Source organism: Nanorana parkeri, unplaced genomic scaffold (genome assembly GCF_000935625.1).
Source record: "Nanorana parkeri isolate BGI_ZX_2015 unplaced genomic scaffold, ASM93562v1 scaffold252, whole genome shotgun sequence".
NCBI lineage: Eukaryota > Metazoa > Chordata > Amphibia > Anura > Dicroglossidae > Nanorana > Nanorana parkeri.
This window is the reverse complement of record NW_017306520.1, coordinates 1,052,028-1,065,880: the sequence shown is the minus strand read 5'-3', so window position 1 is coordinate 1,065,880 and position 13,853 is coordinate 1,052,028. Positions and strand designations below refer to the sequence as shown.

The window sequence follows — 13,853 nt, the reverse complement described above, 5'->3', positions numbered from 1 at the left end:
TTGTGATGTTTATTCATATTTATACAGTGAGTAGGGCAGTGACTTGTCAGCAGGTGGGGGGTTTGGCCACCGGCAGGGGCCGCCCCTAGGCTGTAATTGGTCTTTAGTTTTGTGCCTAGCGTCCTTCTCCTGCAGGTGGCGATATTACCCTACCATTCAGGATCTACGATCTGTTGCCTGTGTCCTTCAATGAACGGGAGAGAAAAGGGAGCTGCTCTATAGAGGGCCTATATCATCATGGATATGCAGTGCGATATGAAGCAGATTAAATATAAGTTTCATCTGTGTATTTAGGCATTTAGCTGGGCTTGTGCCTTAATGTGAACTCTATATTATACACCATTATGCATGTAGAACTGCTCTTAAATAATGTCTTCATAGCATTATTTCTTTTTAAATGTCCATTTTAAATGAATAACATGGTTTTGAACAAATATTAAAATATAAGTGTACCATGTATGGAAATACAAACATCTAAAATGGAGCATATTTTAAAAGTGATCACCTTATTCATGTCAGAACCACCCATAAGCTCTGTATTTCACAAAAATATGTAAACCAATCTGATTCCACTTTGCCTTGCCTGGCCAGTAAAGACTATCCAGAGTCCCTTCAGTACAGACCAACTCACCAGTGGTTAGACACTAGTCACCTGACAGGCACTAGAAGGCAGAAGAATTTGAGCAACCAAAAGCACACACACACAGTCATTTAATTTTAAGTTCTTTGGTGTGGCTGATGAAAAAAAACCAAACACACAGCACAGGCCTGCTTTAACAATGACTTAGTATCTGGGTATTTAAAATGTATCACAGAAAATAACACTATACAGAAAACTAAAATAACTTATTAATTCTACTGAATAGTAATAAAGGTTTGAAACAAAATGAAGCAGTTATACCTGAACAATGCCAATCATGGCAAGCACAATATACAGTTCTTCTTTTGTAAGCTTTCCGGGAGTAGTTTGGTTTGCCTTTGCCCAAATCTGACCCAGTGCTTCCCTGGGAAGTCCAGAAGACAGAAGAATTGGATACAGCTTGGCTGTATCAATTCCAGATGGCGTAACAGTTGTTTCCAAAATACCTTTGTAGAGGTCTATAGGAGAATAAACACATATTGGCATATTATGCTTGTTATATAGATCATCATTTCATTATTCACTTATACCAAAGTAGTTTTAGTGGCAGAGTCTGGTGGAAAAAAGCAGCCCTTGTATTCTTATACCTCTTAAATACTCCAACTGTGACATTACCCTGGGACTTTTAAATGTTCTTATACCTCTTGCTGCACTTCCTGTCAAATAAAATAAATTGGAAATCCAAAAGAGAGGGAGCAGAGCACCCGGATATTAGCCACAGCAGGTGTGCAGGTTCAGGATTTCACCAATTGAATTTCCAAGAGCAATAAGAAACGATCAGGTGGTTTAACCTTCCATCATCAATCAAAACTCAAATATCTGACTTCTGGTGGACTGATCCATTAATTTCAATTGTTAAAGTACAGGAACATTGACTCTGTAAAACTTAAATCAAGAAAGTGGGGAGAGGATGCTGTCAAGAATGTTCATATACACTGTGCTAAGTGGTAGAGCACTAAACAAAATTAGCCGACTAAAAAAGTTAAACTATGCCCACCTATGATCCAGTCCAGCCACTATGTACATTCAGGAAACCGTGCAGGGATACAAAGTTCTTCCTCAATCTGTCACACTGACTTTATTTCCGTGTCTTAACTAGCTGGTGAACCCCCTGTGTTCCTCTGTGTTTCCTGAGATATCCTGTGATTCCAAGTTTCCCTGTGCCTTCCTGTGTACACCTGAGGATTTCCCTGTTTGGCTGTGTGTTCCTGTTATGCTCCCATAGTTTTCTATGTTCCCCTGTGGATACTGCTTGAGACCCTTCATGGATATCTCCAGTGTGCTGCGAGTTGTCTGTATGGCTTGCACCACTTCACGACGCTAGTGTTTCCAAACTCCTTGTCCCGTGTGTCTGCTGTTGCCTAATGACCTGCTTCCTCTGTGCATCAGCCTGCAGTGTGTATTCTGAGCTGCAGTGCTATAAGTATCAGCCTGAGGAGTTTATCCTGCTCTGCAGCACTGTTAGTCTTTCCCCAGTGTCCCTCTGCTACTGTATTATGCACCTCCTCCTTCATGATCCTAAATCTCAGTGTACACGCATTGTCCTGTGTAGCCAGAACTTTACTATAGTACACATTCCCTGCGTGTGGCCTGAGCCTCACTAACATGTCCCAGTGCTGTTTTTTTTTCTGTTCCCGCTGTATTTCTGTCAGTTACTGTCTGCACAAGTGTGGTAGAGTGCTGCAACCTGGAAGCTGTCCTGCAACGTAACATCTCCACCATCAGGAGCTCTGGAGAACATCTAGCACTCAGACTCTGCGCTTCTGCCAAACCCATGCCATGTGCGCAAGTCCTCTTGTCCCTTGTTCCCTGTGTCCACTGTCCCAAGTGTCCTTCACTTTCTGTGACCTGCGTCCCTAGCCTAATAACTGCTCAAGACACTCCCTGGCTGTTCTGTAAAACCTGGAGCTTGCATTCTCAGTGTCAATGGTTCCCAGACCTGACACATTCTACTTTTACATAGGAGATAGCGGGTAAAAGAGCAGATGTTCATCTTATGCCACCTTCCCCGACATTAGTAAAGATTCAGAAATCGTACATAGCAAAGAGCAGTTGTGGTAAATGTAAGAAAATTCCTTCACCTTTATATAACATCCCTGACAGAATAGATCATATTTGTTAGACATCCTAGTAGCTGTACTGTGAACAGTAACACAAATGAAAAAAAAAGGGGATAGTCACGGTCACTGACCCTTTAGCACCTTGGCTCTCAACTGGTGGGTCGTGACCCAAAAGGGAGTCGCGGCCCCGTGTTCAGTGGGTCGCTGTATGCCTTCCACTTTTCCAGGTAAGAGGCTCCTCAGCCTCCTCCTAGCGCAACAGTCAGTTCTCACACCAAGCAGCATTCAAAATATGCTGCCCAGCGTGGAGTGTCAGCTTGAGGTGGGGTGGGCTAGTGGTATGGCCGTGAGGGAGCTCTAGCTATACGTCCATTGCTTACCGCTCCCTCGCATGTCCTGCAGAGGTGCCTGGACTAGAGTGATGTCACATTCTGGATCCCGGCACCTTTACAGGGTATGCAAGGGAGCTGTACAAGCAATGCACATATGAATGGAGCTCTGTCACCACACAGCAGCCCACACTGGACTCCAGCTTTAAGGTCCACTCCAGTTCTCGAAAATTAGGGAGATGTGGTGGATCTTAAAAAAAGAAAAACATTTTTTAGAGTGTGTATGTGCGTGTGAGATTGTTTCTGTGGTTGTGTGTGTATGTCCGTGTTTTTCAGGGCCCGCTCACACTAGTACAGTGCGTTAATTGCATAGTCGCATGCGATTAATGCACTGTACCATGCAATTGCACCTGCTGTGCATTCTGGTGTTGGAGGTGCGTTGCCATTAATTTGAATGGTATCCCAAACGCAACTCCCGCTTACAGTTCGATTGCCCGCACCGGAACACGTGGTACAGCAATGCCATGCGTTCCATCACAGTGCAACTTGGGTCGCGACTTAATGACCAAGGACAAATGTGGGCCCTGAGGTTACACAGGTTGAGAACCACTGCTTAAGCAGATGTACACAGTAGGAATTCAAGCACCACGCTAAATAAAATAGTCCAGGTACAACTTTATTCCATTAGGGTCAGGTGCATTAGGTAGCCCACGTGTTTTGGGTGTTCAAGCACACCCCTTTATCAGGGCTTAAATAAGAGAAATCATGTATGTGGACTACAATCCCCGCAGCTTGAAAGTTGTATTGAGTTGTGATGGGAGTACTTCAGACTTGTCAGCAGGCTGCCAAACCAGATGCTGACAAGCCTGAAGTATTCCCATCACACAAGCCAAGGATAGTGCCTACCCATTAGCCACAAACATAATAAACATCACTTTAGCAGAAGTGACATTTTACACTGAAGCCAAAAGATAAATAAGTACCTGAAGCAATGTAACCAAGATCGCCACCCAAACAAAACACTATTTTTAAGACTGGTTTTATATTCCAGTTCAAAAAACAAAACAACTGCATCAAAAATTAAGAGGAAATACCTGGAACAAGACTCTCATTGTAAATCCACGAAGGCAGCATTGAATCAGCTGTTTCATTTGAGAACATCCGAACGCCAACTGTGCAGTGAGAAAAAAAAAACATTCAAAATAAAAATCTAGAGTTGGATAAGTGAGGTGCTCCTTATGCCCCGTGATTTACCTCTCCTGGTGAAATATCCCCCCCCCCTTCTTTATTTGTTGTTATACCTATAGATGCTATGTTATCTGTACGATTGTTTGTCTTGATTCGTATTGAAAACCTCTAATAAAATCTGATTGAATCAAAAATAAAAATCTATATTCACAAATTGCAGACTAAGAAGTATTACCCTTTTAAGCGATTCTACATAACAGGAGTCCCCATTTCTGTAAATGTATATAAAAAAACAGAAAATATTTTACACACTCTGGGGGGAATTTATCAAAACTGGAGCAGTTTTGTATGGCAACCAATCAGATTCTCTCTTCAGTTTGTTCAGTTAAGTTATGAAAAATGAGGGAGAGAAGCGGATTGGTTACCATGCACAGCTGCTCCAGATTTTGTCTGCTCCAGTTTTGATAAATTCCCTTCGCTGAATTTTAGTACAGCACATTTACCTCTAGACTATGGTCTGTTTAGTTCCTTTGAACCCTAAAGCCACCCCCCCATTGTGAAACATTGTATTGCGATAACTAAATCCGTTTAATCCATAGAAGGATAGTATAATTCCTTTTGTATTTCACATACCTCTTTTTATATCATTCTCTACAACATGCATACCAAGATTAATAAAAAAAAAAAAAAGTGATAGTGACAGGTCTTGGAACAGACAATATCAATGGAAGCAACATTTTTTTTTCTTTAAATTGGATTTTTGTATGCACCATATAATCCTTTTCTTTGAACTTCATTGAGCGTCACAGGATTTAGAGACATTTGGGCGATACAATCGTCTACAGGAGGATTTGGACACTTGCAAGCTAAAAAAACAGTTAACAGCCTGGCATAGCCTTCCCACTTCTAGCATGCCTGGGTTGTGACAAGCAGTACCAAGAACAAGGGCTTGTTCACACCAAGCGCGTTCCAGGAGCAGAGCAGTTACAGACCGGATCAAAACTGCGTCCAATGTATTCCAATGGTATTTTGGGCTCTAGTTTACATCGCAACGTTCAGTTCCAGAGCATGTAAAAAAACTGCAGCAAGCTCAATTTTAACTGCTCTGGAAGGCATGCAAACGCCCTGGAACGCACTAAAAGCCCATTTTAAACGAAATGAAAAAAAATTTCAAACCCCAAAATTGCCCGGAACGCATCAAAAACGCGGCAAAAAACGCAGCATAATACACTGCACTGTGTGTGCAGAAACTCATGCAGATCTGGTCTGCATTTGATGTGAACAAGCCCTAAAATGGAGAGGTGTGGATCCTCTGCCCCTTAAAGTTTAGGAAAAGGTTTTGGTGTGTTTTAACAATTGAATTGTGTATTTTTATCGGTTTAATATTAATTTGAGAAACATTTGCGCAATTATCGCAGGGCCTACAAATTTAGTATCACCATCTTTTTATTCTACCGGGCCTGCGCTTTCAGAAAATATATGGTTTGGGGGGTCTTTTACAAACGCTAGCAACGCAGCAGTTGAAAATCAAACCAATAGGAAAAAATTGCAGAAAATTCAAAAATGGCTTGGCCAGCTGATTTGAAAAATGTTCCGGAGGGCTTGGCAGCGAAAGGGTTAAGGCTGGCTGAACACAGTTACAACTGGCCACATAACCTTTCAAAGATTTGACATTACAAAAAACACTTTCATAAGCAAGACCTCCTTCTCAATTTATATCCAAGCTGGTCTTAAATTAGAAAAGGCAATCATTTGTTGTGCTTGTAGTGGCCGATTGTCAAACTAAATACTCCTAATCAATCTTGGATAACTTGCTTGCGTATGAACAACTTACAGCATATGGCAGACAAAATAGCAAATAAAACAAAAAACAAAAACACCACATGCAATACATGCACATTTTCCCATGTTTTATCCCTTTAGTCCCCTGCAAGTACCGAAAAATACCTGTAGATCTGCCAGAAATACACTCAGTTCCTAAGTCTTGCTATGGACTGGCATGTTTTTTTTGTGGACTGAGGGCCTACTCCCACTGGGTGCGTGTGATTCAGCAACAGTACTGCACAACACATCTACCATTCGTTAACAGTGTGGAACGTGTGTTGTGTTGCCATTCATTTCAATGGCACCTCCAAACACACCTACCCATTCGCAATACCGTGCTTTGCGGTTGAACAACATGGTGGGAACCGGCCCTCAGTGATGTCAACCCTATCCAGTTTTCTCTTGCCAGACTACTGAGACCCACCGACTCTCCCATCTTCACAAAATAAAGTCTAATCATTCTGTAGTCCAATCAGGTTTGAGAAAACACAGGACATGGAGGTGAAGACAAAAGGACAGCTCTGAATTTCTGACCAGATAAACAGGTTTTTTGTTAACTTACCAAACAGATAAAACAAAAAGTTTCCAACTGTATATTTAACAGACGGAAAGGCAGAGTATAAGAACAGTTAAATCAGGTTTTCATTAAGGTGTACATACCATTTTTACCTGTATGTCCAGTCAAAACTTTTTTTTCTTTCATTTTCACATTTTGGACAGAGTGGTGAAGGATTACATCCTCTGTTATGGTTTTGGTCTGTCCAACAATATAAAGCTGATGGGGGTTCTGGCCTTTGCCTACTCTACTGAAAAATGTGTCCAGCAATGACAGCAATATAAAGCTAGCTTTGACTACTCTACAAAAAAAAAGAAGAAGGTTTTGTGCTATTGTAGATTTTCCCTTAATTCCTGTCTGGTGAACAGGATAGTAAGTACGAGAGGATATCTCACTTAAGCTGGCTATACACTGCTCTATTTTTCTCATTCAACACGCGGGTTAGACGAAAATAAAAAAATAGAGCAGATTCCTCCATCACTGCTATGAGGGCGTTGATCGAGGAATCCCAGCTGTTCCTTTTGTATTCTGACTGCAGCTGCCCGCCCCGGTCAGAATAGCGGCACAAAGGCTGCCAGCTATGTTCGTACGAAGAATTTCCGATTTTCAGCTGATAAAGGGATGCCGGCTGAAAGGGTGCCGACAGCAGCACCCACTGTGCAGATTTAGTCCGCTTCCTCAAGGACTGGTCAAAATTTGCACAGTGTATGCCTTTAGTCTGTAAAAATACATAGATACCCGAGCCAGTTCCATCGCAGTTACTCCAACTTTTGCTCCCTTGAAGAGCTACACCAGAGACTAGAACTCTCAAATTCCGACACGTTCGGTCGTGTTGGATGCCGGTTTCCTCTATAATGCGTGTGTTTTTTCCAGTTTTGAATAAATTTCCTGCGGATTTCTCTACAGTATTACCTGGTTTCCTGGCATGCATTATAGGAGTTGGATGCATTTTAGCATCTCTGGAAAAACCGTCCAAGTTTCCTTTAATGGCTTCCAGTGCATCATCTCTATTTTTTTCAGCAGTCTAAACAAAAAAAAATATAATAGTTAAAAGCAAACCTTTACCCATTTTCACTAAAAATCACATCAGAATACAGCTCTGCATGCTGATATGAAATCATATTACATGCGTTAAAACAAACACATTTTTCTTATACTTACCGTTTTTTCTACTTCCTGGTCTTCTTGGGCATTGGTGATGTAATGTTCCCAAGCATTGTACCCTGGGAAGGTTATATCTGCAGAGCATTGCTGGGAAATCTCATCTGTGATCTCATGAGATCTCACAGAAAGACATTTTCCTCTCCTGAGAGGATGTGCATGGTCACATGTCCTAGTCACATGTGCCAAAATTCCAGGAAGTATAGGGAGATCTAATAATCTGCCCTTAGCAAAAATGGACATTGTCAGAAGACTGGGAAAAAAGAAAAAGAGAAACAAGGTATGCAAAGAATAAAAAGGCCTGTAATTATCTATAAGTATGTGTTTGTAGATTGTCATTACGAAACATTTCTACAAGGTGCCTTTGTTGTTATTTTGAAGATATGGGTAAAGTTTCTCTTTAAAAATGTGACAATGTACAACCTCCTTTAGATTATTTCAACACATATGTTTCACAGCATAAAAAGAATCAGTTAGGACTGGGCTTATAAAAGGATTCATTGCTAAAGTAAAACTCTGACCAGTTTTGTTGTGGCTTTTGGTTAGTGTAGGAGAGGGTTAGAACCGGACTTCAGTAGTTAGATACAGTGACCTGGAAAAAATATGTTAATTCAAGTGCCACAAATTATATAATTCCACTTTGTGTGCACTAAATGCCTTTGAAAAACCACGTATTACTTTGTAGAAGTAGAGGTGATAATCATCACTGTGCTGTACATAGCCTGTGCAGCCGGCAGAGGTGTGGGAGGAACCCAGCAGGACTACCCACTACAGGCTACCTGCAGAAAACTAGCAGGGGGAGGGGGAGCGGATACAAGACCAGTTACTCTACACAAGGAGAGAGAGGAGCAGTAAATTGGTCTTTATTACATAAAATTGCTGCACAGAGCTGGATAACTACACTGATCTGGGAGAAATACACAAAAGGACATCAAGATTCAATTCAGCATACACATGGCTCTTGTATATAGTCAATATTTTTTACCCAGATTTCAGCAAAGCATAACACTTACTAAAAAGGTGCCTTTACTATCATGCAGCAAATGGTTCATATGTAGCTTGCCCCAAAAAATGATTTTTTTTGTGGGGGGGGGGTGGGGTATATTTTTTTTATGTGTATGTGGGGGGAGGGGGAAGGGTATTATTTCATATCTGCAGGGGTAGCATTTTTATATGTTTGTCCGGCTGGGGGGGAGTGTATTATTTATTTCACAAATATATTTATTGGTTATCGAAATTACAAGTATACAATGACACGGCAACAACACAGGACGATCGTCCCTGACAATACAGCCCAGGAAAACAAATACAGTAAAAAGAAAAAAGGTATTAGTATAGGGTATAATAGCATCGCATGAGAAAGCAAAACATTCCATGGGACCGATAACTAAGGTGGTGAACCGTAGAGGATGTGGTACCATAATGCTATCATATTGGGTAAGTTTAGTTGGTAACAAATCATGGAGAGCGATTGAACCAAGTAATGCGATGGTAGAAACTGGTAAATATGGAAGAAACATCATGAGAGTACAGGTGACGACACAAAGACAAAACAACAAGATGGGGGAGGTAAGTAGAGAATACCAGTGAAAAAAGATACAGGGTTAGAGTAGGGGGGAAAGAAGAGGCGGATCGTGCACCGGGTTAGGGGAATGGTCCTGAAAGTGGAAGAGCGGAAACAGGGTCAGATAGAGAACAGGTGGTGAGGTGTAGATGGGGAAAAATATACCTGGATCCATGGGGACCACGTGGATTCAAATTATTTCATGCTATTTTCCAATTGTGCCAAGCGTTTTTCATGGGACATAATCCAATGACAACGGTTTATGACATTAGTCACATTAATATACTTTGTAAGGCAGCTTTTCTCCATCTCCCTCTTAGCGGAAGTCAGTACGTGAGTAGCAAGCTTGAACATGTTCTTAGAGAGACCCGCTGGCCTACAGTTCAGGAGGGCAAAATGGGGGTCCTTGGTCAACTGCTCAGAAAGAGTGGAGCTGAGGAGGTTAGAAAATGTTTCCCAGAATTCCGATACCACCGGACACTGCCACCATATATGGAAGAAAGTTCCGGGATTTGAACATCCTCTGAAACAGTTTGGAGAGCAATTCGGGTTAAAGGTAGCCACTATGGTTGGCATGAGGTACCAGCGTAGGAGGACTTTACAATTGATTTCCAACATACTTGCACTCCGTGAACTGGACCTGGTTTGCATCCAGGAATGACGCCATAGGCCATCACCCAAGGGGTGTCCAAGATAACGTTCCCACCGGGAGACATAAGAGAGGGGCGGGGAGAATCAGAGGGGGTGATTAGGGCTTGATAGAGAAGAGAGATGAGGCCTGGGATATGGGGGTTATCTTTGCATAATTTCTCAAAAGGCGAGAAGGCTGAAGGACTATCCCGTTTAGGAGCGTATTTGGTGTTAAGATCTCTAATCTGGAGGTAATGAAAAACTTCCCTACTAGGGAGCTGATGTTGGTCCCGCAGAAGTGGGAAGTCTCGCACCCCCATTTCGGTTTAGAAGTTCCAGAAGAATACAAGGTTCTTCTCCTGCCATGCAGAGAAAAGTATTGGGTGTTCAAACGCCGGGGGGAATGTCGGGTTGTGTAGGAAAGACAGAAGAGGTAAGTGCGGAGATATGAAGCCACCTAGCAATTTGACTGAATCCCATAGGCGGAGGGAATGTGAGGTAATCGGGTTGGAGATAGAGGGCCTGTGTTTTGGGTGTAACCAGAGCAAGTTGGAGACAAAGGTAGGTTTGACGAGGGAGTCCTCCAAACGCACACAAATTGGAGGTTTCACCTCCACGTGGTATTTGGTAAGCTGACCAATCTGGGCTGCTAGATAGTATTTGTGTAGGTGTGGGACTGCTAGTCCTCCCTGGGATTTTGGCAAGTAGAGGGTGCATCTAGGGCGCTTCCCATCCCAAATGAAACAAAAAAACGCAGGACTGCAGTGTTTTAAAGACTGAGGCGGGGATAGCCACTGGTAGGACCCGGAACATATAGAGAAGCTTGGGCAACAGGGTAATCTTTACTGCAGCTATCCTGCCTAGCCAGGACAAGCGATAATTGGCCCAGGTTTTAAGCATAGTGGAGAGTTTGGATATTATTGCAGGGTAGTTTGCTTGTAAAGAGTGGCGTACAAGTGGGTCAGCTTAATTCCCAGGTAAGAGAGGTGGTCATGTTGCCACGCGTAGGGGAAACTTTGTTGTTGTAAGGATGTGGCCATAGAGGGGGCAGAGAGATGTTTAAGGTGGTAGACTTGGTGTCGTTGACTGCAAGGCCAGAGAAGGAGGCAAAGTGGGAGTGTATTATTTTACATGTGCAGGTGTATTTTTTTTTTTGGTATGTCTAAGGGGGGAGGGGTTGAGATGGTGGGGGGGATTGGGTATTATTTTTTACAGGGGTAGTTTATGGGGGGAGGAGTGTATTAGGCTCCATTCACACTTGTATCTTTAGGTGCAATTAGGGATTCCTGCATCAGAAACTTGCGTTTACCTGCAGCAGGAATCCCTAATCTGGCATTTACAAGCGCCGCTGTCACCCATTGAAGTTAATGATCAGGTGACAGCAGCTGCATGTAAAAGTGATATGATTACATTTGGTTAGGAATCAATCACTCTTCCTGGACGCATCAATTGTGCATCCAGGGAGAGTGTTTTCTAACTGTATGTAATCATATCATTACATTTTATTTTGAAGTATACAATTTGGCAATTGGCCCCCATGGGAGACAAAACATTTGTTGAGTGGCCCACGACTGAAATTTTTGGTGCTAAAAAATAAGTTACGAACTGCGGCCAAGCCATCTCCCTTATTCTCCAGTCACTAAAACCTTTTGTTTGCTCCTCTTCTGCACACATGGACTTTTCCTCAGCATTCTCACTATTCACTTGTATAAAGTGTAATGACACAAGCATCCTTAGATCACTGCAGAGTAGGGGGAGAGAGGCTCTAGGGACACGGTCTAAGAATAAGCCGACTGGAATTATCAGGAGAGTATAACTGTTTTGTTAGCACCTAGAAACAAACAAGCAGTTAACCCTTGCAGTGCGGGGGTAGCCCTACTGCAAGGGTTAATGAACATTTTCACCAGAGCTAACTGAAATTCAGAAAGTAAATTTTAAACTTTGTTAGCTTAGGGCACAGAATATTTCCATTATACTGAAGGTTCACTGTATCTACTTGTCAGGAATATGTTTTGTCTCTCAAAAGAAGAAGACTTGCTGTGCCTATGACATTCAAGCATACACTCCTATTTTCAGCGGTGTACAAAATTGTATACAAGAAGTGGCATGCTGTACGACTCCTCTGTGTAGCTTGTTCTCACTTTGATCCCTTGTACAATGAAAAAATAAAAGAACTCAGGTCGTCAAAATCTTCCCTGTAACAATCCATAACAGTGCTTACACAATATACAGGGCGTCTAAAAATGTACAATTTCATGTCTATATAATAGATTTACTTATACACGGAATTATTAAATCATGGCCATTCAGAAACCAAAAAACTCAAAGTTTCCACATATTTATTTCCTTTTCTGCACATAATTCCAATTGTTAGTCAAAATAAATGTTCAGCAGAAATCAGTGTGTGAAATGGTTTTACAAAATGCTTTGTGTGAAACACCAAAGAATGAGCTATGAAGAAAAAAAAAAGCCTAAACCACCAAGGAACGTCTGTTAAGTTTTGACTTACTTTGGGTTTTACACTGCTTAACAATCGTAACTTTTGCTTTTGTTCTTGAAATTGTCTTCTTTTTCTCTCTTCCTCTAACATTTTCTGCTGCTGTTCAAATCGCTTTCTAAATAATACAATACAGAGCAAAAAAACAACAATAGGCATAACATATTTACCAAGGGTTATAAGCAAGAGTCAATATACAAAAAACATCAAGGTTATTAAAAAAAAAAAAAAAAAAAAAAAGCTTGCAAAAATGAACCAAAATAATATATATTAGAAACCTTAAATTGAGAATTATGAGTCGAGTGATTTTCACTCAGCCTCATAATCTGAGCCGACCTGTGACAATGAAACTGTAATGAAATGCCGACCTGTGACAAATGAAACTAGATCGGGAAGTGAGCGAACACATACCATCGCTCGCTCACTTCTCGATCTATCCCTGCAGGGAGCCGTGACTGTCACTCACGGCTCCCTGCAGGGATTCCCCCGCTCCTCCAGCGCTGGCTGGTGGAACGGACGCGGGAGGGGGCAGGTACGGTTGGCTCTGCCTCTAGATAGGCGGATCCAGACAGTAATGGCGGGATCCGTCCCGGCTGCGGCGTCTCAGTATACCGTGAGCTGTAGCTCGTGGTATACTGAGCTCTGGGTCACGGGAGGAAATAGTTTGTGTTCTCTAGTACCTAACATTGGGTAATGTTAGGTACTGGACTTTGCGACACAGTGGGGTAGTTCTTAGCACTTCTGCCTTGCACCACTGAGGGTGCTTGGTTCCAATTCCGGTCAAGACATTTAATGCAAGGAGTTTGCATGTTCTCCCTGTACATTTGTGAGTTTTCTCCAGGTACTCCAAACTGGTAGGTTAAGTGGCTCCTGTCTAAATCAGCCCTGTATATATGCATGTGCAATAGGGACCTGAGATTGTAAGCCCCTTGAGGGCAGGGACTGATGTGAATGTGCAGTGTGTAAATTGTCACTAAACATAAATACCAATAATAATGATAATAATATTATCATCCGCTAGTATAGGGTTCTGTTCACTGTGCAGTGGGCAAGTGCACACAAGAATGATTACATGGTTCTGAGTGCTCACCAACAGATTACCTACCAAAATGGTGACCTGTCATGTAAGAAACAGGCAGGCTGCCATTGCTGATCTTTGATTCTGTATATGCTAGTTACTTGCCTGTGGTGCTGATCCCATGACTTTCATATGTGACATTTCCCCATATAAAAAAAATACAGATAAGAAATAATGACTTTTCTTATCTGCATACATCAGTAACCTTAAAAAAAATAGTAAAGTCAGTGGGATCGGCATGATAACCAGGCAACTAGAATTTTCAGAAGGAGAAAAGCTATGGCAGCCCCCATATTTCTCTCTTGAAAGATATGTATTAAACATTT

The 13,853-nt window shown here is 42.0% G+C and overlaps 1 protein-coding gene across 2 annotated transcripts in view; it reads right to left on the bottom strand.

Moving 5' to 3' along the window:
* The window catches only part of SYNRG (synergin gamma), a 68,110-nt gene that overhangs the window by 43,486 nt on the left and 10,771 nt on the right, over positions 1-13,853 (bottom strand). For both annotated transcript variants that reach the window (XM_018556790.1, XM_018556791.1), the window contains exons 5-8: positions 12,462-12,567; positions 7,510-7,621; positions 4,124-4,201; positions 902-1,098 (exon numbers count right to left, since the gene is read on the bottom strand). In XM_018556790.1, the coding sequence (XP_018412292.1) occupies positions 902-1,098; positions 4,124-4,201; positions 7,510-7,621; positions 12,462-12,567 (493 nt within the window). The remainder of the gene's footprint in view (positions 1-901; positions 1,099-4,123; positions 4,202-7,509; positions 7,622-12,461; positions 12,568-13,853) is intronic.